The 24,824-nt window shown below is 39.1% G+C and overlaps 1 protein-coding gene across 5 annotated transcripts in view; it reads left to right on the top strand.

The window, feature by feature from the left end:
• The window catches only part of LOC122081780 (sphingoid long-chain bases kinase 1-like), a 49,041-nt gene extending 32,084 nt beyond the window's left edge, over nucleotides 1–16,957 (top strand). For all 5 annotated transcript variants that reach the window (XM_042649054.1, XM_042649057.1, XM_042649056.1 and 2 more), the window contains 3 exons: nucleotides 7,569–7,668; nucleotides 15,268–16,208; nucleotides 16,560–16,957. In XM_042649054.1, coding sequence (XP_042504988.1) covers nucleotides 7,569–7,668; nucleotides 15,268–16,208; nucleotides 16,560–16,709 — 1,191 coding nt within the window. In that variant the 3' untranslated portion in view covers nucleotides 16,710–16,957. The remainder of the gene's footprint in view (nucleotides 1–7,568; nucleotides 7,669–15,267; nucleotides 16,209–16,559) is intronic.
• The last annotated feature ends 7,867 nt before the right edge of the window (nucleotides 16,958–24,824 follow it).

Consider the following 24,824-nt stretch of genomic DNA (forward strand, 5'->3'; position numbering starts at 1 on the left):
TCCAGTTCTTGATAAGGGAAGGGCAGAATTGGTATTTTGCAAATATATTCATATCAAACCACTAGAAAGGCCCCAGATTTGAATCGATATCCAAATTAGGGTTCTTGAATGCCTGGTCAAAATTTGAGTTCGATCGGATGGCTGAATTGCGTAAACCGAAAAAATGTGTGACATCCAACCTTCTAGAAGACTTGAAGAAATTCAAGGAAAACTTGAAGAACAATAATTGTTGTTGGATGAAGAAGATGATGAAAGAATAAAAAAGAAAAGAAGAAGGATTGAGATAGGATAGATGTGGATGCAATGATGGGATGGTGGATTGGCTATCTCAGCCTGAGCCTCTCACCCACAACTATCTCAGCTGTTGAAGAATTCTTTCTCAGTATTTTGGGAGCACAAAGCTGCTATTCATTAATAAATTCGTGTTCAATGTTGTAGCCCCCTACAAACTTATATAGAAGTCTCAAAACTGACTCAAACACAAAAAAGGAAAGGCCTTACCCAATCTTTAATTAATTGAGAAACGTAAACTGAGTAGGAAACTGAAATAACAAAGAAAATAGACTCAAAACCAGAATCTAACTAAACTAGTGAAGTAAATCTCATTTTCCTACTTTCTACTAATATTTTAGGATCATTAAAGTGGCCTATTACAAAGAAAGCCCATGGGATCAAAGGCTCAACACATACATAACCCAACTCAAGGCTTATTTCCTATAAAAGTAAGCCCATTAAGTGACTTATCTGCATCAGGCCATGCTTTGTAAAATGGTGTGGAGAATTAAGCATGAGAAATCATTGACTAGCTCTTTCCTTAGAGCTCGATTTATCATGTAGGGAGGTAGGATAAATCTGGGCAGCGGAGCTTCATCTATTTTGATGGGAGTTTGAAAGATGTGGAACTTCGTTGAAGCTCAGGAGAGATGGATCATGGGGAATAGTAATTTAGCGAATTTTTGGAAGGATAAATAGTGGGGTCCAAAATCCATTACGAAAGAGGCTAACCTAGACGAAGCAATCATTCAAAACGCCTCAGCCAAAGTTGTTGATTTTATAATGGTGGTGAATGGAATATTCCTTAGGTTAGATCAGATCTCTTGAGAAAGATATTCCAAACTGTGAAGGAGATTAAAATTCCCAGCTTTCAGATGGAAGATATTTGTTTATGGTCTTTTACTCTTTCAGTGGTTTAAAATATGGCGTTGGCATGGGAAGAAATTAGGAAAAAGACTCTTAAAGTTCATTGGAGCTCTGTGATTAGGCATAAGGGGCTGCCTCCTAGATATTCAACCTTTGGATGGCGTCTTGCTCATGGCAGGCTTCGCATGGATGATATGATAATGAAGAAAGGCATTCAGATAGCCTCAAAATGCTGTATGTGTGGTAAGGCTGAGGAAAGTATTGCACACATTTTTCTTCAATGCCCTTTTGTTGTGACTATCTAGAAAAAACTCTTGAATTGTTTTCGGGTGACATGGAGTAATCAGCAATCCGTTGAGAATTTGCTAAAGTGGTGGAAGAGGAAGACAAGGTCTCTCAATCTAAAGAAACCTTGGACGATAGGGTTCACCATGGTCTTTGCCAATATTTGGTGGGAGAGGAACAAGACGATACGAGGAAAGAGCCAGAAATGCTTACTATACTTATGAGACCATTCGGCAGGAGATTAGTCTATGCAATGGGAGCACTAAAGGGGAGGTTAGATCGGTGAATGATGTTCTGTGCTGCAGGAATTTTGGTCTCACTATTGAAAATATGTTGACTAAGTCTCCTCTAGAGGTGCATTGGTGCAAGCCCCCTATGAGTTGGATCAAGATTAATGTCGATGGCAGCTCTCTGGGTAATCCAGGTAGAGCAGGAGTAGTAGGAGGTGTCCTTCGAAACAGTGCTGGCCAGGTGTGCAATTCTTTTGTATATTTTTGGGCATTAAGCAAATTTTTGAGACAGAGTTTGAAGCGGTTTTGGAAGGTATTATGAGGGAAAAAGATCTTAACATAGTTGGATTGTGGATTACGTCCGATTTGGCTGTATTTGTGTCCTCCATCCAGATGAAGCATGTTCCTTGGTTTGCTCTCCAAAAATGTGTATCTATTCTACCTTTTTTGGAGTCAGTACATTGTTTTCGCGAAGCAAACCCTATTGCAGATTACCTTGCGAAGAAGGCTGTGAAGACTGGAGTTTTAGAGACAACGGTGATATTTCCAAATCACATTCTTGATGAGATGGAGAATGATACGATGACAGACATAGATTTAGATTCTTCTAGGGTGCTACTTGCTTTCACTACTGATGGCCATGCCGAAGGTGGAGTTGGCAAGTTGCCTCAGTGGTCTCAGCCTTGTCTTTTGGTCTTGATGTATTTTTCCATTTTTATTTTAATGAAATTATCTTCTAGTGAAAAGAAAAAAGAAAGGTGCCATCCATCAACATCATAACTTGATGGGAACCACTAGTCGAGTTGAATTAAATTTGATCCTTCCCACAATTCATAACAATAGGTTAAACTTCACTTATTTTAAATCTATTCTGTATGATTGTTAAGAAACATGGGCTGGGGGGCACTAAAGCTAAGCTAAAATTTTACAAGACAAGAAAACCATAGATACCTGTAGGCTTGTGATCCATAGGTAGTGAAGCTACCTTTTTTCAGCTCAGAAAGTTTCTCTTAGGAAACATGGGGTTGATTCCTTTGGTTGAATAGGAAGAGGATGAGCAATATGGGGAACCATTGCTTGAACAATCTTTGAATAGTGGAGAAGAGGAACTGTTGAAGATTTTAACACTTGTAAACTCAAAATAACTTTGGTAGCATTGATAACAGGGAAGAGTGAAAAGTTCCACCAACCAGAAAGCAAATGTAGACTGGGGGGAAAAAAGAAGAAAAAAGAGAACTGGAATTACAATTGAGAGGATGAAAGGGGTGGGCGAATTGCGATTTGATAACCATTGTAAAATTGATACTTAGGCTTTGTATAGTTTAGATTTCTTCTTTCTTTCCCCTTGGGGCTGTATATTCCCTCCCCCCCTTTCTTTTAATGCATTTCTTATTCACCAAAAAAAAACAAAAAAAACTTGTAATACCCTAGGTATTAAAATGTCTGTTTTTAGGGAATCCGCATCTTTAGGTGGGACTGGTATCAGAGTTTCTTGCTTGCAGTCATAATTTGGTACTCAATTAGACCCTGGGTTGTATAGATAGGTTCAGATTTTGTAATGCTTTGCCTTGTGTCTCAATGATTTCATGATGAATTGCCTGTTTGAAATGTATGTATTTATGTTTGGGATCTTTGTGTGTCAAAGAGTTGACAACTAAATGGTTGGTTACTAGGGATTATAATTTAAAGGTTTTAGAGTGTCGAGGGTGAGTTAATATTATACAAAATTTTAATCTTATTCAGTCGTACATGATGTGTGGTCTTATTTGTTTACATATAGACAAATATCTATATGCTTATTTATATTATATGGTTGATGTATACCATAGATATGTAATGTGTTGCTTACTGTGATAAATTACTTGAAATTGACTTTGTAATTTACTTATTCATTTTAAGCACATAGCCACATAAGGCATGATAACCTAGTGGTTATAACATGATTTGGTTGAGGTATTGGTCATGGGTTCAAACCCCATAAGTTACTATGAGTGTAAAACATATGTATACATTTTCATTGATATATATATATATATTAATGAATAAATAATTCATTACCAAGAGGAAGAACATGCAAAGGAGGGGGGGAGAGAGCGAAAGAACAACGAGCCCAATGGGAGCCATCAAGAGGGGGGAAACATCAAGTTGGGGGGGAAATGATGGAGGGACGAAGACCCCATGAGACAACAATGAGCATGTTCCTTGGGGTATTGCTAACCGAACGGTGACGGCTAGAGCCAAGTTTGGAGCTAACATCAAAGAAGTTGGCATTTCAAATCTTTTCAAAAGATCAAGAGTTGGAAGTCCATCTATGAAGATTATGCTCCATCCAAATATGGTTGATCGCGGCCGCAAAAGTGAACTTCCCTACTGTGTAACATATGATAGAACCACCAAAAGTCATATCAATCCAAATGCATTCTCTAAATAAAGGGAGGATGGTCTTGTGGGAAGGCCAAACGGAGCTGAGTGCCTTCTTCCAAACAGAAGAGAAGAGAGAAGAAAAAAAGAGATTATCGGCATCTTCGGATTCCAGCACAAGCAGTAGGAGGAGGAGACCTGGATGTGCGGGTGGATAACGAAAGATTGGATATTTCTTATTTAAGTCTAAGGCAGAATAGTCTATTTATGCTAAGGTTACTATTTAAGGGTACCTAGAGGGGGACACATGCATGCAATTTAGGCTACTTAAAACGAGGACAGTTTAGGTGTTTCACCCATATGATGTGATTTGCTATATAATTTTAGTTAAGGGAGTTGTAGATATTTAACAAATTTAGGAGGGTACCTCAAATAGAAATTTTATATCATGGTTAGAAATTTGAATAGTGAGGGCAAACATGGTATTATACAAATCCATAAATATATACATATATAGGGCGTAAGAGCCCTGCCGGTCTAGTGCAAGCCACACCAATGCACCGGAGCATCTTCAGCGCACCCGGGGGGGCATAGAGGTCTTTTCGTGCACCTTAGTCTGGCATTGCTTGCGCCATACTAGCATGAATATTTTTCCCATATATATGTTACATTAGAGTTAATTCATTTTCTTTTGTTCTACAACCATGAACTTAATAAGAGAATTTAGAGAGAAGCTATGCGAGTGAGGGAGTGTTGATGATTAACTTCCATGATTGATGCAAGTGTATGATGAGGAGAGATTATGCAATTAGGGGTGTGATAAGAAGCATTTACTAGTTCTTAGTTTGCACGCAAGAATACTAGGATCTGAACCTGGAAGTGTTAGTTGGATCTTTGAAGATTTTGTTAAAGAAATTGAAGATAGAAGGGAGTTGTAGTGATGGTCTACCAACCATGTGTTGGATAAGTGATTTCAACATTGTTTTATGTATTAGATATAATGTTGTGGTTTAATTAATGAATTAGAGAAAGAGAGGTGTGGGTTTGGTAAGAAAACCATCACAAATGTATGAGGTTGAGGGTAGGAGTTCGAAATCTAATCTGAAATATGGTGCATGTAAGTTAAGTGAGGTTTGATGCATGTGAGATGAGTCATTATAACTAAATTTGAAGTAGGGAGGATTATGCATATTGTTTTGGGTTCAAATTTGGGTTTTGGAGACTCAATTCGAGCTCAAAATCTGTTTCTGGACACAATCCGGCATGCCTTTTGGATCTGCTGGCATGTTGCTTGAGGAACCGGTGAGCACTGACAACCTCTGGAGTCTTTAGAGCTCAACGGATGTACATTTCATTGGGTGCCGGTTGGGAACCGGCGTGCAGCTTGTCTTCCGTTTTTGGGAACCAGAATATCACTTGGGAACTAGTCTCACCAGATCAAGCCTGTTTGGCAGATTGACCTCATGAAAACGGTTAGGACTTTCGCATACAGACTCGGGGCGAGGTGATTCGAATTGCGTTGGATTCATGACTCGATAATCGACAATTACCATAAAGAACCCATCTCCTAAAACCGTCATTTGATATGACCAAAATGCCATTGAATATGACCCTGGCTGAAAGAGCATTGATTTGTGGTACCCCATGGTCTGTTATTGAAAGTTTATTGTGTATGCTACTAGTGGACGACTAACGAATACTGAGTGGTTGTTGAGGTGACATTTTAGCACGAGAACCGAGGTGAGGAATTTACTTTATTTTCTCGAATTGGATGTTATGGTGTATGTTATTGGATGTATGTCTGTTATAAATAGAGTAATGCTTTGTGTTATAAATACATTAATACATATCATTATTATGTATGTGATGTAATAATGGGAAAAAATGAGTTATTGAATTATGGTAACTTAGATTAAGATGTGTTGTAATACTTGTGTGGGTACCTCACTTAGCTAGGGAAGGAGTGAGTGTACCAACTTGTGTGGAGCCTCACTTTGCAGGGGAAGGAGTGAGTGTATTTACCGTATAATGAGTTTTGACGTACCTCACTTAGCGGGGGAAGGAGGAGTGAGACTCCACATGGTGAACCATTCCACTATGGGTGGTCATGGCAATGAAGTGAAGTGGAATTATGAATGTGACAATCTGTGTATGATTGTGATGATGTGTATGGGATACTTATGGGAGCATAAAAACCCTGATTTTATTATGTGTGTTTCGGGTGGAATAATTAAGTATGTTTTACTCACTGAGCTGTTGTAGCTCACCCTATTGTGGGTTTTTTTTTTTGTTTTTCTTGTACAAGGACTTTATTCCAGATTGATGGAGGAACTATTAGGCGGAGGATGGATCTAAATAGAGGAAATTTTGTCAGATGTATGGTTACTATGTAATCATCTTCAACGAGTTTGGTGTATAGGGACAATGACAGGGGATTTGAGATTCTGTAGTAAATTGTCAGAGAGCATGAATCTAGGCTATAAATAATAAAGGAAATTATGTACTTTGTATTGTCTATTGTCCATCTTGGATCTAATTGTGAAAAGTTGAAATCTTAAGTTCATGGCCGAGTGACTTAACTATAATAAGTTTTAAACTTTAGAACTTACAATCTCCGCCCGTGAGGGCTGCACCATTCCCTTATCCCGGGTTTGGGGGCACTACAAAATGGAAGCTCCTTGTTGAATAGAACTCTGTTCTTCACTGGTGATTCTTCCGACATGCCCCACACATTTTTCCATATTGAATTAGATCCCAAGGTAAGGTGTGGGAGGAAAACCTTTGCAGCAGTCAATCAGTTGAGACCATGAGCAAAAGAAAAAAAGAGCTCCAATTGAATCTGGTCCTGCTTGGGTTACTCTGCCACTGGTCACATCATTCCATGTTGTATTAAATCCCAAGGAAGAAACGGGAGGATGCTTTCACATCATGTCTGCATATTAGGGTGCTATCGTTCATGTTTCTTCATGATTTTGTTTTTGTTTTTGTTTTGCACCTCCTTGGACTACATATGGTGCTTTTAATGATGGTGCTACTGCTTTTTATTTTTTAATTCCATGCTTGAACAAAACAATATAGCGCCTTTTCCTTGTGCAAAAAGAGGCTTATTTAGCCACATGGCTGAGATTGCTTGGTTGAAACTTCTATGGGGCTAGAGGTTGGGTGACAACACATGAAACCTTTGGGCTTGCAACCTCAGATGTCAAAATCCAACAAGTTTTTTTTTTTTTTGGTAAATAAAATGCAACATGACCTTCATTACATTCTGTCGTTGCTAAATCCTTGCTGAGAACCTTTTTCCCCAATAAAGATGGAATTATCACTTGCTTTGGTAGAGAGCTTAATCACCGTTGGAATGTATGGATCATGAGAATTATAATAATATTTTTTTAGTTCTTTATAATACCTTTGGTGGACTGACTGCTATACACCTACTCCAGATTCAGGATTTGCCGCATTTAATTCTTATTTTGATGCTTATTTTCAGCAATCATTTAAAGGTTAACATTGCATCATGTTGAGCATTTTCTTACTATTTTCTGGTGGTTGCAGGGTGGTCTGACAGCCACAGATGTTTTTGCTGTTGAGTGGATACAGACTGGTACCATTCACTTTGGGATGACAGTCTCATACTACGGTTTTGTGAGTGATGGTAAATCACAATTCTTGTGATTAGTGTCTTCCAGCTACTTTAATTTTTTGTTTTGCGTATGGACTAATTGCAAATTCATGCTTGCTAGTCCGACTAGGTGATAAGAGTTTTAGTTGATTCTACTGTTTAAGTATTGGTGTGTATGGAATAGATATACATTATATATAGTAGTAAGAACGATGAAGTTTTATAATGGAGGGAATAGAGGTGTAGCGTCTATGTTTTATGTGATATTACAACATGAATGAATCTCTAGATTCTCCCCCATTACAATTGATACATACAGTTTTTAGATATGATTAAGCTGATGCAAATGATGTAGTATATTCCATGCATAGTAGCTTTTGTTTTTATGGGGAAGTGGATAGGTGGGAAATTACATGTACTATCTAACACTTTTTAATGGTGGCTGAAGTGCTGAACATGGCTGAATCAGCAACCTCATGGGCTTCCAGATCCACCCCAGTTTGGACAGGGAAGGTGCAAAAATTGGTTTTGGCATGTCAAGAAGGTGTTCTGATGAAAGGACATGCGGCATGGTTGTCAAGGCATCACCTAACTGCTGCCTTGGCATCTAGGTGCCTTCTTAGGACGAAGGCAACAACATGTCATGTTTGATGCAAGAAAGGAGACCGCCTTGGATGCCTAGGCATCACCTTATGGCATAGTGATAACACGCCTTATATTATCAGTTGTTTGCCACGTCACGACTTTACATTGATTTATATTTATTGCTTTGTTTGTTGATGAGTATACTTGTATTATATCCTATGCTTTGTTTATTATATATTGGTTTTCTTATATTAGGTCATTACTAGGATAATTATATCATATTGCCCCTTGGTGTTGGATCAGGCATACCCAAGAGGGGGTGAATTGGGTGAGAATAAAAGTTGACAATTAAATACTTGTCTACCAAATAACCTTTGATGAACACAAAGTAGAGGTAAAATCATAGATAATTGAGAAGGGGAAACAGAGACAATACACAAGGATTTAAAGTGGTTAAGCAACTTGCCTACATCCACTACCATGAGGCACCTTCTTGGATTTTTCACTGAAGTGATCAATTCGATCAACTTTCACATTGTTTTTCCGGGATCTACACAAACCCAAGTGTTTGGGCTCACACTCAAAACCTAGTGGTTTCCTAGGCTCACCACTAACAACTTACATTCTAAAAGTTGATATAAAGTTTTTTTTTTTCGTAGAGATAAATTACAGGTTCCAAATCCAAGGTAAAAAAATGAAGCTCTAGACAAAAACCTCCAGTGGAGGTAGGTATGGAAGATAAAAGCACAATGATGATTCTCATCAACCTTGGGCATTAATGACTCAATAAATGATATTTTGAAGGCACAAAGTTGGTTGAATTGGCTGCCACTTGGTCATTAAATAGAGCTCAGAAGTTAGTACAAAGGCCAACTGCAACGGGAAGATTTTAGCCTTGCCGGTGGACCGGTGCTCTTATGACCATTGGAGCAACTAGCCATTTTATAACCGTTGCTTGGAACTGGTCAGTCACCGATCAACCAGTACATCGATTGATGCTCTAGCTGTGGCGGTGGACTAACTGCTAGATCACGCCGGCTGAGCTAGCAGCTCTTGGGTCCCATTTTTGGCCGTAGGTACCAGTCGACAGGTACACAGGCAGGTAGGGCCTGTGTGCTCTCGGGCTGCATCGACCAATAGCCCAATTGAGCTGTGCAAGATCATATTTTGCCTCGTTAATTTTAACATGTTTTCAATTATATTCCAAGTCAAAATTCTCAGTTTAAAACAGTTTGTTATCCAAGGCCAATTTCCCCAAAGTCGTCTGGTTATACCAATATGCACAAGTGAGGTCTTTTTGGTTTAGGTGAGTCACTAATGTCCGAGTGTTGAGAAGTCACTAATGTCAGTGTGTTGAGAATCGCCTCACATTTGCATGCTTAGGATTACAAGATATGACAATTTACAAAAATGAAATCCTAAGACAGAGATACGTCATTATCGGTGGAGTCTTTTGAAGAATGATCACTTTAAGCTCTTAACCCACTATTGCTTGATGGTCTCCAATTGTTCTTCTTGATGGAAGCTTGAATGAGTCCAATTTTCTTCACTTTCATCATGCCACAATTGGTGGATTTCCTGAACCCCAATGGGGTAGCCGAGTTGGCAAGGTACCTTCGCCTCAGGAAGCGTGTGGTTATGAGTTCGACTCCTCTTACCTCCTTGGGGCCACTCACACGAGGGTGTTTAGTGCTCTTCACTGAAAGTTGAATGGTTCTCATTCAACCCTAGTATGACCCGGTCCATGCAGTTGTGGGGTCAGTATACACGGGACTAGTCAGCCCGAAGGCTTGGATACCCGTTAGCAGAAAAACTAAAAATGATAATAAATAATAATGGTGACTTCCTGTGGTGATCTTAATGCAGCCGTGTGACTCACCACATATCGCAGATGGACTTATTGAAGTGTCGAACACTTCAAGCCAATCATTGGTGGATTTACACAAGGGCTAATGGTAACCTTTTAAGTTGCCATTTTCTGTCATCCATGGGAAGGTGAAGCTCATGATCATGATAGAGGCTTAACCATCCAAGGAACCGTTGCTCACAAACTATCCTGCACACTTGGATAATACAAGTAAAAGTTTTTTTCTCTCTTGAGGAACACAGTTAGTAATCACCAGAAGCCTAAGTATATGTACCATGTCTCAACAATCTTCCCCTTTTTGGCGATGAAAAACTAGTGTGGAAGAAATTTAAGTGCTCCCCCACAACTCATGCTATAAAGAATTTTATCCTTTTAATATAGCATAGGCAAGAGTAAAGGTAATAAAGAAAGTGTGAAATTGGAATTTAAGCAGTGGAAATTTGTGAAATGTACCAAAAATAAGTGAGGAATTATCCCCCTATCTATTCCAATTCAAGGCTACATAACAAGGCATTCACCATCCTTTTTACTCCATACACCTTTTAGGTTCCCCACACGTTTCCACTATTTTTCTCCCCCTTTGTCATTGACAAAAAAGGATCCATTCACATAGGAGCATAAGAGATGGAAATGTACAAATTAGGTGCTTTTAATGGTAATGCCAAAGACTATAAATTTATAAAAATGTAACCAAATGATAGCATAGGAATCCATAACCCTATTCAATCCTTTCGTTGATGTTCCTTAAAAGGATTACAGGATTGAAGACACTAAAGAAGAGAAAAAAAAGGACAATCCTCAAATGAGCAAAAGTACAATAGACTTGCAACTCACAAACACAAAACACAAGAAGCACATTACATAGCATACTTGAAGCATTCCCAAGGGGATACAACTAACACAACAAGGAGCTTTCATGCAAAGCTCAACATACAAAACACTCAAAAGGAACACAATACAATACATATAAGAAAAGTACAAGCATAACCCACAAACACAAGCTCTAATTCAAGATGATGGAGGTGGTGGAGGAAAGGTAGCATAGAAATTCTGTGACATGTTCTGCAACTGATCCAGAATATACTAGTTCTGATTTTCAATTGCATCATAGGAAGCCATGGATGAAGCCTCAAAACTGTCATGGCTAGCGTTGAAGTTTGTTTCAAATAGATCAAATATAGTGTTCAGACAATTAAACCTCTCTGCTGTGTCATGGACAAAGGCCTGAAATTCCTCTCTAGTGAGAGGGTTACCGATGGAGTGAGTAGGAACTGGCGCGGTGGCATTTCATGCTCATTAACATGCACCCTCATTGAGTTATCTTCATCATCATCACTTTGAGGCACATCCCTAATCTTCATTTTCTTCATAGTCAAAGTGTCTATATCCTTGGTATCTCTTGAGACAACTTCACCATCCAAATCTACTCCGAAATGCTTAAAAATATGAGAACATTTTACCATACGGTAATGACCCTGGAGATACTCAATTGCGAATAGTGATCATGTATCTCGTTATAATATAAGGAAGATTAACTTCCTTTCCTACTGTGAGGCAATAGGTGAGAAAGGCTTGGAATGGAATCACATCTGCTCTGTATCTACTTCTAGGGAGAATATTATGTTTAATTATCAAACTTAAAATCCTATGAGTGGGCTTTAATGAAACTCCTTTAACCTTGGGTTCATGAGCATAGTTTTTTACAGATTGGGAAAGATGAAGCAATTCGACCAGAAAACTTGAATACTGTTGAGAACAGACTTGATGAGCTCCAAACGTCCAGTCCAGAGGACCCTTCCTTTCTAAGATTGGATTCTATTACATATCTTCTCTCTAAGAGGCAGACAATCCACATACTTGAGGCGAGTGGACATGTCTCATAAACCAAGCTAACATCCATGATCTTGTTGGAGTCTTCCTTAATGGTCAAAAACAGTTTATTCCCTTCATTTGAAATCTCAAGCAGCATGCTCAAATCATTGCAATCAAATTTAATGGGGTACCTCTCGCATAACTTTTATGAACACATCCTCCCCATTATTCTCCACTTTAATGTTGCAATGAAACATTCAAACCGATTTGGGATAACATTTATCAGGAATGATGTTAAGATACGTTCTGCGGTACTAAAGTTTTAGTGGTTAGTCATGTTTGGGGTTTGTCCCTAACATGATGTGTGTTTAGTTCCTTCTTTCAGTTTCCTTATTATTTTCTTACTTGAGTTGTACTCTAAGTAGGAATTCTACTTAGACTATATTTTTGTTATTAAATATTATAAATAAAGATTGTCTATCCACGCTAGATACAAGCCAGCCTACCATGGTTCTTAGCACATCCTCGCTCAATTGTTTCTCTCTTTATTCTTCTCTTTATAGATTCTGGTTTGCTTGTTCTTGATTTTGTTACATGGTATCAGAACGATGAAGAAGGGAAGAAAAAAAAAAATATAGGGTCTCCTATAGTTGATTACTACTTGTGTCAAAAGAAAAATGAAAAATTGTGTACTGTTTGCGAGTGTTAAAAAAAAAAAAATATATTGAGTTGCATACATTGGTGAATGATCATGTGTCGTGTTGATCAACTGCTGTCCTTTTTTTCTTCCACTACCTCTGGTGTGGCTGTTTTTCTTTGCTGCTTTTGTCTATCGATTTCTGCTGGTGTCCTTCGAGAGCGAGATTCGCATCTTCTATTTGATTCTCAAAAGCGAGATTTGCATCTCTAAGGGTTTTGGGATTGAGCTTGGTGTCTTTCCTTGGTTCCACATTGACCTCCATCTCTGATTTTGTTTGTCGTTGCTGAATCTGGTATTGATTGCTGATACCTGCTGATTTCTGGTTCTGCTAATTGCTGCATATGTTTTGTGATCTTGTTCTCGATATTTGCTACTGCTCGAGATGGGGTTCTATTCTAAACCGATGGAATGGAATGTTTTGCTTCTGCTGGTTCGATCATCTAGATCTGATGTTTCTTCTGCTGGTAAGAAACAATAAAATTTTATGTTCTCAAAAGAATTTTCCGATGCAGCATTTTCAAGTTCAAACCCTAAACCATAAAATTTTATGTTCTCAAAAGAACTTTCCAATGCAGCATCTCCAAGTTCAAGCAGTACTGTTGCCTCAAATATAAAACCATATATTTAAGAAGCAAAAACCATGAACATGAAGGAATGCAGGAAGCCATGTAAGAATAGATTGAAGGAGAGGGAAGTCGGTGGTTAAGAGCCTTCAAAATCATCTCTTCAGGATTAAGAGTAAGCATGACATCAAAGAGGAAAACCCAATTGTCTAAACCGAGCTTCCCCTGGCTTTAATCCAAATCAACAGCAATTTCTCAAACCCCACAAGAAAATTAAAAGGAATTTACTGTAGACACCTGGGTTTCTTTGATGCCTCAACTTCTTAATATGGGCAAAGGTCAAAGGTGTTCAGTTAGGCACAATATCCACCAGTGCAGCCTCAGAATTGCCTCTGAGAAACCAAGAGCTGTTTGGGGCTTTGGGCTGCAAGTTGTGAAGGGCATGGTATTACGGAAGACCAAAAGGAAGGTTGAAGGTGCATTTTAGTCGACGCGAAGACGACAACTTCTTGTCATCTCCTTGGCAAAGAGAGAATGGACTATTGAGACGCAGAACCCCTATAATGTCAGACACACACACACACACACACACACACGATTATCTGAGCAGTTATCTTGCATTTTTCACAACTGACCAAAAGAAGAAGATGAAGGGATGGGTCACGAGGAGGGAGGAAGATTATCTGAGCAGTTGTCTTGCATTTCACAGCCGACCAAAAGCAGAAGGTGAAGGGATGGGTCATGAGTAGAAAATATCGGGGTCACCTCTTTTAAAGTTTATCAATTTGCTCCGCAAATCTAGATCTGAGATCAATATTTGGACCAGTTCATTCTGTGGGAGCATAAAATCAACCCGGACATACCAAACACAATCCCATGCTCAGAACAGAAAATCAGTAGAATCACTCCCACAAAGTGTTATCAAACGGAGCCTTTATAACCGTTGTTCGAAACTGGTCTGCCGGTGCCTGAACCGCTAGATCAAGCTGGCTGAGCTAGTAGCTCCCGTGGCCCATCTGTTGGTAGGTACTAGCTGGGCCCAGGAGCTCTTGGGTTGAATCGACCGGTATGTACCGGTTGACAAGTACATTGACCAGCACACCAAATTGGGCTGTGCCCAATCAGATTTTGACCCTCCTGAACTTAACATGTTTTCAATTATATTTCCGAGTTTAAAACATTTTGTTACCTAAACCCTAAACCCTAAACCCAATTTCCTAAAGTTTAAATCTAGGTAACCCAATATCCTCAAGTTAGGTCTTTTTGGTTTTGGTCACTTGTCCTAGTTTTTAGAATCAGCACGCAGATGCATGTTTAGAATTACAAGATATTACAATTTACAAAAATGAAATCCTAAGGCATACAGATACATTGCCATTGATGAAGTCTTTTGAAGAGTTGATCACTTTAAGCTCTTGACCCACTGTTGCTTGATGATCTCCATTTGGTCTTACTGATGGAAGCTTGATCAAGTCCAATTTGCTTCACTGGTGTGACTTATTAAGGTCCTCTTGATGATGCCGTGTGAGTTTTACTGCATGCCGTAGATGGACTTGCTGATGTGTAGAGCACTTCATGCCAATCATGGGTGGACTTGCACAAGGGCTAATGGTAATCTTTGAAGTTGCCACACTGCCATCCATGGGAAGGCCAAGTGCATAATAAAGGCTCAACCTTCCGAGGAACCATTGCTTACAAACCATCTTGCACACTTACAAGACACAAATGAGGTTGGATAATACAAATTAAATAGACTTTTTCCCTTCAAGTATACACCTAGTAATCACCAAAACCCAAGTATATGTACCATTCACAGTTTGACGTACAAAAACCATGCAGTTCCAATAGTTAAAACTGTTTTTTCTGCTTTGTTAATTTTTAGTTAGTCATGTATTTTTCTTGTACATTCTTTCCACAAGATGATTGATACTATGATCTTTTGGCATGTCAAACGTAGACTTGTAATTGAGCCTGGGAAGTTGCTGCAATCTGACAAAAAAATTACATGAACGAACAAAATATTAGATGTTTAAATATGTTGGCACGGTGTGGAAGACTCACTGCCTTTTTCTTTTTTTTTATCCCCCCGACCCCATTTTTTGCAGTGCTTGAACTCTCAGAGAAATATCAGAAGCGGTTTGGTCCTCTTCGCTATTTTGTGGCTGGTTTCCTCAAGTTCTTATGCTTGCCAAAATACAGCTTTGAGGTGGAGTACCTTCCTGCAGCAAAAGAGGCATCTGACCCAGATGGAAAATTTTCAGTTGCTCATGATACAGTTGATGTTTCTGACCTGTACACAGACATTATGAGGAGTTCAAATGCAGAAGGCATTCCTAGAGCATCCAGTCTATCAAGTATTGATTCACTAATGACCCCTAATCAAACATTTGGAGACTTGGATACGCCTGGCAGCACACATGTCGGCGCTGAACCATCTGAGTATGTCCGTGGCCTCGATCCAAAATCAAAGCGTCTATCCTCTGGGAGGAGTAATGCAATGGCAGAACCAGAAGTTCTGCATCCTCAACTGCCACTGTCAGCAACTCCTAACTGGCCAAGAACAAGGTCAAAGTCAAGGGCAGATAAAGGATGGACTGGATTGACTGCAACCCATGATCCCACTAGATGTTCTTGGGGGAATCCATCAACCAATGACAAGGAGGATATTTCATCAACAATGTCTGATCCGGGTCCCATATGGGATACTGAACCAAAGTGGGATACTGAGCCCAACTGGGATGCAGAGAACCCTATTGAGCTCCCAGGGCCATCAGATGATGTAGAACCAGGGATCCCAAAGGAAATCATCCCAAAATATGAAGAGAAGTGGGTTCTTAAAAAGGGGCAATTCCTTGGTGTTTTGGTATGCAACCATGCCTGCAAGACTGTTCAGACTGTACAAGTGGTTGCGCCAAAAGCAGAGCATGATGATAAAACCTTGGACTTACTGTTGGTTCATGGGAGTGGACGTCTGAGGCTTTTGAGATTTTTTTTGTGTCTGCAGTTAGGTCGACACCTTTCACTGCCCTCTGTAGAGTATGTCAAGGTATGAGTACAACCTTTGTCTTTTACACATCTCAAGATGGGAGCAGTTGCCGCAGAAATAGCTTGTCACTCAATTGATCTGGTTATGAGTTACGAAGTAGATATGTCCTATTCATACTGTAAATTCCATGATTTGCATGACACTATAAATTCATGGGGCTGTTCCACTCTCTGCAGGTTCTCTGGAACTGTAGTTGGTTTTCAATCCCAGTTGGCATGTTATTTTCTGTCATAGGAGTCATGGTCTCATGGGTTTATTCTCTCATTTGGGTTGCATGTTGATAGCACTTCATTCTAGCATGATAGAATTGATATTCCAACACATCTGATTCAGATATCTGTTCGGATGCAGGTAAAGTCAGTGAAGATTAAGCCTGGTAAAAGCACACATAATGGCTGTGGCATTGATGGTGAACTTCTGTCTATCAGTGGACAGGTCATCTCTTCTTTGCTTCCTGAACAGTGCAGACTTATTGGTCATCCCCCCAGCGATTGCATATAAAGACTTCACCTGATTTTCGGTGATCTTTCAACTTTGTGTCTGAGAGAGTGCTCTGGTTCACTTCTAACACCAGTACAGTATGTTGTAGTGGAATATTCAGAGCATTCAAATGCCAAAGGCCATACTTTTCTGGCTATTTGTTCTGTATCATGTTGAGCCTCTCTACCTATTGGTGTATGGGGTCACTGTAAATTAATGAGCGATCATGCTGTACTAATACAAGTGAGCTTTCTCCCTCCTGTTATCCATTTTCTTCAGTCTTCATCACTTCAGCTGTTTTGTCTGGCCTGTATTGTTTTTTTGCCCTTTCTTCGCCTGGTCTTGAGCATTCTCTTTCGATCCGACAGAGTGGGATATATGAGAGACCGAAGGGAAAATATAGAATTTGGGGTTAGTTAAAATTGCGAGCAGTAATTCAGTTTACTCCTCTGACCTTTGTCAATCTTATTGTGGGCCCTATCTTGTGTGTACTGTGGGCCTGGGGCTTAAGCCCTGATACTCTGTTTCTGCTGTTTTGAATAGTCTTCTAAAAAGATCAAATCATCTTGATCTTACTTTTCATGGCGGATGTATTATTTCAGAGGTCAGCTCTGTCAGTAGACGTAAAGAATGTTCATATAAAATATGAAAATACTTATTCATCTTATCTTGGTTCCATCCCATCGTATTGGATGTCTTATTGAAAATTGATTCCATATGCTCTAATTTCTGGGTGGAGCGAGTGAGGGTGCTCGTAAATCTCACCTCATTTCTTGGAAGAAAATTTGTTCCCCTTTGTCTAAAGGCAGTCTTGGCCTAAGAGAGGCTTCTACTCATAATACAGTCTTTTAAAGTTGGGGTGGCGCTTGTTAACTGATAATGATTCTCTTTGGGCTAAGACCTCGAGGGCCAAATACTTTAATAATTCGTCTCTTTGTGATCCATCCACTTTGAAAAAACGAGGCTCTAGGATTTGGAATATTATCAGGACTATTCTTCCGACTCTCAGGAACATGGTCTTTGCCAAAGTTGGTTCTGGGTCTTCAGTTTGGTTTTGGTATGACCAATGGGTCCCAACCCTCCCCAAGTCTTTTCTATACGTTACCCACCATTCCCCCAGGATGGAATTTTACGGTGGATACGGTGCGGTCCAGTGATGGCTGGAATGAGGTTGCGTTAAATACTATTGTTTCTTCTCCTACCACTTGGGCTATTCTTATCCTTCCCCATCCCATGGGAGTATGGGACATGATACCTGGACTGGTTCCATTTCAAAAAATGGTTTTTTCTCGACTAAAGAGGCAGCCATCTTCATCCGGCGTGGCCCTAACACCAATCGGGTTGGTCAGTCGTCAACCCATGATTCTTTGCTTCTGTCTCGTTGGTGGAATTTTTTTTTGAAAATTACGGATTCACCCAATATTTAAATTCTTTTTTTGGAGGCTGTTATTCAACGGTATTCCAGTGGGGGAGCATATTGGTAAGTGGTCATGCATTGATACTTCCTGTGTTTTTTGTGGAAAGGGAATGGAATCTAGTCTTCATCTTTTATTCCTTTGTGATTTTTCTGATAGAGTTTGGGCATGCGGCCCTCTGGGTCTGAGGCCCAAATTACTTCAATTTTCGACTATTCGGGATCTTATAATTTACTTTTTCTCTCATGCAGGTTTATCCAAAATTGAAAAAAGTAGAGAGTTCTGTCTGTTATGGTTTTTTCTGCTTATTTTCTTTGGTTGCATAGAAACAGTATTCTCTATCAGAACACTAATCTAACCCGGGAACTGTCTTAAATAATATATTACGTTGGGTTATGGATTCAAGTTTATTTCCCAGTTCTCACTGTAGCTGTGTTTTCTTCCTTAACAGATGATCCAGGGGACAATTTAAAGTAGGTGTGTCAAGCAGTCGGGCTGGGCCGATCTCGGTTGGGCTTAATCGGGCTTGACCATTATCTATGGCTGCACTGTGAACGCCCGTTTAGTTAAACGGGCTTAGCTAGGATGGGCATGGTACAGTTAATAATCAGGTTGGTCAGTCTCGGGCTTTAATCGGGCTGCCATAAACGGGCCTTAATCGAACCTTAACCGGGCTGTAGATCTATTTAACTTTAAATGGACACTCTTTAAAAGTGGTCTCTTAAATGTGCTTGAAGGGGAACACCATTAAAACGAGACAAAGATGAGCATAGCAAAGAAAGATGCCATAACTAAAATGGATTAAGCCAAAGATGGGCAAAGCAGCTACGATACTAATGTACTTGTCTTTAACCCACGAAACTCAAATCAATTAAACTATGCTTACATAACCCAAGTTCAACAAGTTCAAATCAATTAAACTATGCTTGAAAAAAATGAATGTTTTCAGATAACAAAAACTACCATCTTATACATATCACATAGTCTTTGGCACTAAATACAAACAATATTAAAAAAAAATAAAAAATAAAAATACAAGTAGTATTAAAGGGGTCGGTCTTAAAGGAGTCGGTTCAAGTTGGGCTTGTAAATGTATCTGGCCGATCGGGCACCCGTCAGCCTAGGTGGCTGTTTCGTGTACTACCTATTTATAAACGTGTCGGATTCGATCGGAACCAGTGCGGGCCTAGAATTGACACCCCTAGTTTAAAGAACCTTTTGCCTTTTCCTTTCTTATCATCTAATATATTGGTTTGTAGCATAGCTAATGTTTTGGACTCAGGATGGATTTGTGGCATTTTGCATCATGGAAGATTCATGGCGATCAGAATGGGAAACAATTCTTTTAAATCAATGGTGGATATTGAAGCCTTGGGGTTCTGACAGGTTTAAAGGTCGCTGCTGCTAGAGGTTTGGGTTTCTGCAACACACTTTTTTCAACTTATTCCAAAGCCTTTTTGTCCTCTATTTAACTTTAAGACTTTTTGGGGATTATCTAATATGTCTGCTAATATCCAATTCAAGTCTGTAAATATATCAAACTCTAGTGCTATGATGTATCTTTGGACTTTGGGTGATTCTGTTCTGGATGGGCGTCTTTTGACTTACTCCGTTAATACTGTAATACCTGACTTAACTCGGTTAATAATGTATTTTTTATTTATTTATTTTTTAAGGTTGTGGGGTTTGTGAGTTTATTGATGGAATAAAAAATGAAACTGACACCAAAGGCAGGGAAGTTTTGATAATGTAGTGTGCGGAACCTTTCACTGAAATCAAGCTAGTCCCTTGTTAATTTCACCTTTTCTATGCCTATCACTGCTTTCTGCCCTTTAAGGAGGGAACTGCCTCCTTTATTGCGCGGCGCAATGTCTAGTGCATACCCGGCAATTGGTAGCACTCGGACACACAGCCTAGCACACGGACAAACACTCCAAGGGGCTCCAGTGTGTTACACACTCAAGGAGTTCTCAACCGTCAAATGTGTGTCACATACCCCAAGGGGCTCGTAGCCATCGAATGTATGTCGCACAACGTGCCATGCCACAGAGGAGCCCCACGCCTTTCAGGGTGTCATTTTAGAATTAAAAAATCGAAACTGGTCATTTAAAATCGAATTACTTCGGTTCCATTTTAGTTTCAAATGCTGTAATCTTATTTTAGTTTGGTTCGATTTTAATTTCATGACTAAAATCATTGAACCAAATCAAATTATATATTTTCGAACCAAATAAGGAACTGGGTATAATTATATTCTTTATTCTTTTTAACTATTTCAATCAATGTGGATTATAAATTATATTATTTTTAAATGTTTGATTGATCTTATTTTTTTGGGAATATTATATCCCCCTCCCTTGTAGTTTACCGAAATTACGTGTAGGTCTAAGGGTTTGAGCAAACTACGCCCCCCCCCTGAAGTTGATTGTAGAGCCCTGCTCTTTAAACCTGGTTTATTGATCAATTGGTTTGGTTTGGTCTTACAGGGTCCGAATCGGAAATGGTCGATGCTGGTGCCCTATGATACATGATAGCAAGGGTGATGTCAAATGCGGGGTGGCCGGACAAGATTGGACCGGTACCCGAGGAGGTTTGCACGCCTAAGTCGTGCCCTTGCATGTATCACAAATCCATTTACGTATAGGAAATGTATGTCGTCATGATGAATGATGAGAACTTAGTCCACAAAACATGGTGAGAGCGAGGTACACGTAAGATTACACTTTCCCTAAAAAATAAATACAGCAAGGTTGGCTTTGTTTTGGCCAACTGGTGAGTGTCACTGGTAGGTGCGAGACCCACCAGTGTGACGCGCCTGTTGGGGTAATGTGACCCCCAGCAAGCCTAACTTGGGTCAGCACGTGTATTTCGGTTTCCTCGTTGTAATGAGACCCCGTACACCTGATAATGTCGGCTATTTTGACCAGTATCACGATTTAATGCGTTTTGGTCCATAAAGGGGCAAAACCAAATAGACCCTAGTAGATATTTATAACATAAGGGTATAAATATCATCTATGTCTCTCTCTCTCTCTCTCTCCCATTTATGATCTCAGCCAAGGTTTGGTGAGGGGAGTAAAGAAGAGGGAGAAAAGAGGGAGAAGAAGAGAAGGGAGAAGGAAGAAAATCTTCCCTTGGTTTCCGAAGTCGCGACCTACTTTTTCATTGCCAGAATAGTGTCTGGTGTCTTGGGATCTATGTTTTGAGGTAAATAACACCCTATCCTGATGGAGTGTGATAAAACCCTCTTTAAATAATCAAATCAAAGTAATAATGGAACCTTTGTGTGATTTCCTTGAAGGATTGAGAAAGAGAAACAAAGATTTGGAAGCTATTGATGTGACATGCTTAACCGTACGTAGAAGGCTGCCTGTGCTAGAGTTGTGTTGCGGGGCAACAGTAGCAAATTCTATTTGATGTCCTCTTTTTGATTCTTTTAGTATATTTTCCCTTTTATGCTCTCGATAGTTAAATTGTTATTTCTTATGTAAATATCATGCCTACGGGCCCAAATGTAATTATACTATGTATACCAATTTGAGTATCAAGAGTATATGAGGATTTACAAGTATTTATACATGACAAGACTTCAGCTGAATTACATTATTATATCCATGATTACTTGTGGCTTGCTGTTCTGTGATTACTATATCAAATGATCCTGATGGTTTTGGGTTACCCAAAAGAAACCTGATCATCGGTCCGGTTCTATATGAACGGGGCGTGACATTGATGGTGTGAGTATTCTGTTAATTTCAAACATGAAACGACTTGAATACCCTTTTATTAAAGAAAGTCTCTTGTTGAGAGGACCATTATATCCTTTAGGGAAAATACCCATTAAAATAGACCATTATACCCTTTTGGGAGAAATACCCATTAAAATAGAGACTGTTCTCAAAATAGAGAATCGTTGGAGAAGGTGAACACCGAGAACCTTTGCAAATCGGCCTCAACAACCAAATCTAGGTGAAGAAGCTCTGTCTCCGATCTATTCACGCCGGCGAATCCAGGTAAGCGAACATTAAACCGAATCTGAGCATGTGTATTCCCTTTCTCTGTGTGTGTATGCCCTTTCTTTGTTCTGAAATCTTATGTGGTGGGGATGAACCTAGGGTTTGGGCATTTGATAATATGTGATTTCTACTTGTTTGCTTCTTTTAAGCTTATGAATAGAGCATTAAGCTTATGATAAGGAATGTATGAAACCCAAGAAAATGAACATTAAACCGAATCTAAGCGTGTGGAAACCCTTTCTCTATTCTGAAATCTTATGTGTTGGGGACGAACCTAGGGTTTGGGCATTTGATAATATGTGATTTTTGCTTGCTTGCTTCTTTTAAGCTTATGAATAGAGCATTAAGCTTATGGTGAGTCAGGCTGGATGGATTCCTACATAAGGAGGAATTGCCTTGAAAAATGCATTAGAGAGTTTGAGGTACCTCAATTTCTTGAATGAACCAAGGAAGCATGGAAGGATATCCGTTCCTTGGAAATAATTTGTGTTCAATTTCAAATAATTCAAATATTTCAGTTGAAGCTAAGATGGATTTATCTATCTCACCACTCAAGCATGATCTCCTATGAGCTCCAAAAGTATCATATAAAATCATATTGAAATTGACGAGGACAACACTCTGTAACAATCTTTATAGACCCAAGAAGAGAGCTAGCTAGCGTTCCCTTTAACACCTTTAACAGCTAGTTGTATGAACAAATAGTTATGGACATTGGTTTGCTTTCTTCAAACTAACCACAACTTTTTCATCGGCAGGATATGCACATTTCTGAGATGCAATGGTTGGAATTATTTTTGGTATATCTAATTGAGTTTAAACTTTTGGTTATTGCAGATATGAAGTCTACTTGCAATGTAACTTTTATGAATTAAGCTGATGGTCCGAGGTACGTTAACGTTACATGCAAATGTCACAGAAGAGCTGCAATCAAGGTATCAGAGTCCAGAGAAAACCTCAACGGATTCTACTACACATATCTAGAGATTATACTGGAGAAGATATATGGTTTTTTGCTTGGTGTGAACTAGTAAATGTGACACTAGTCAGAAGTGCACCTTCAAACAACCCAAGCCCTCATGATTCATCAAACAACCCAAGCCCTCATGAGTTTCAACATTTGAAGGATGAGATGCATAGTATGAAGATAAGATTGAAGTGGTTGGAGAGATTCAATGAAGATTTGAAGCTTCTTGGACAAGTTGTTTTATGTTCTGTGGTTGTTCTATTGGTTGTAATGGTTGTAAAAGTTTAGAAGTCTTCGTTAAGATGTTTCTTTAGGATTTTGATATCAATGTACTTAGTCCAGAACTCTTTGATGTTTGGCATGGTTGGGATGGTTGAAGAAATATGTAATTAAAACCACTATGGTATTAGAATGTTATCTTATTTCTACCATTGCTTTTTTCATGCATATATGTGAATTAAGTTGCAAACCTTTGTGAATGAAAGACTGAAAATTGAAAAAGAAAAAAAATTAAAAAATTGGACAGCATTTCTCTTATAATACTAACATCTGAAAATACCTAATTTACAAATCCATCATATACAAACTTATAGATTCAAAATTATGAACACCAAAATGAAATTTCGAACATCATAGCTCCATGACATATCAAAAGTTTTCTACATGATTCAAGTTCCAAAGTTCACCATGACTCCATCACATATCAAAAATTTTCCCCATCACATGATTCAAGTTTCAAAGATCACCATGACTCAATACATCAATTGATCAAATTACATAATGACTCAAAAAAAAAAAAAAAAAAAAAAGTGAATCTCCATGTCTCCATCTTCCTCTATCACCATCTCCTACTTCCTTACTTTCCTCTTCTCCCACTTTTCTGTCATTTTTCCTTTAAGTCTTGCTTGTACTGAATCACCAAAATCAGTTGTTGTAGAAACCTGTGACCCAATAACCATTTGGGACAAGTTTGCATCTTCTTGGTCATCCTTGTCCCTTCTTCTTTCCTTAAAAAAAAAAAAAGGAACAATGGAATGTGGAAGCAGCATTAGTGCATATTATAGATACAAAAAAAATCCCTAGGTTCGCTTTTCCTTTCACCCTTGCTTGGTCTGCCTGCTCCTCTCTTTAGAAGTGGTCATTGGACAACCCTTAGGTCTGACCCAATGTCTAGCTCAGATACATCTGGGATAGGACATATCATATGTTGATATGCCTTCATGTAGTTATCCTTTGTGAAGTAAGCTGCACAGTAGTCTTCAAATTTTCTCTCTTATGGGAAATAGCAGCCACTACATGCTTGCAAGGTATACCTGATAATTCCCACTCTTTGTATCCACAGGTTCACAACATCAGATTGACCACATGTCTTCTCTGGAAAGAATCTGCCACCTCAAATTCATCTGTATTATCAAGGAACACCTTGCATTGCCTCGAGAGTTCTTATACTTCAGCAATCTTCTTCTTCATAACAGGAGTGACAGTCCCATCCAATGTACAACTTTGATAGTATCTCTTGTTCAATTTTTCCATCACTTTAATCCTAATACTATCAATCAAAAACAATATGGGTTTACTGCAGAGAGGTCCAACCCAATTGTTGAAACTTTCTGTCATATTGTTTGTGATTGCATCATTCTTACAACCAATATGGAAAGCATGTCGAGACCATAATGCTGGCGGTTTCGTCTTCAACCACTCATATGCCTTGATGTTGATCTCTTTGATAGAATTCATT

Source organism: Macadamia integrifolia, chromosome 6 (genome assembly GCF_013358625.1).
Source record: "Macadamia integrifolia cultivar HAES 741 chromosome 6, SCU_Mint_v3, whole genome shotgun sequence".
Lineage (NCBI taxonomy): Eukaryota > Viridiplantae > Streptophyta > Magnoliopsida > Proteales > Proteaceae > Macadamia > Macadamia integrifolia.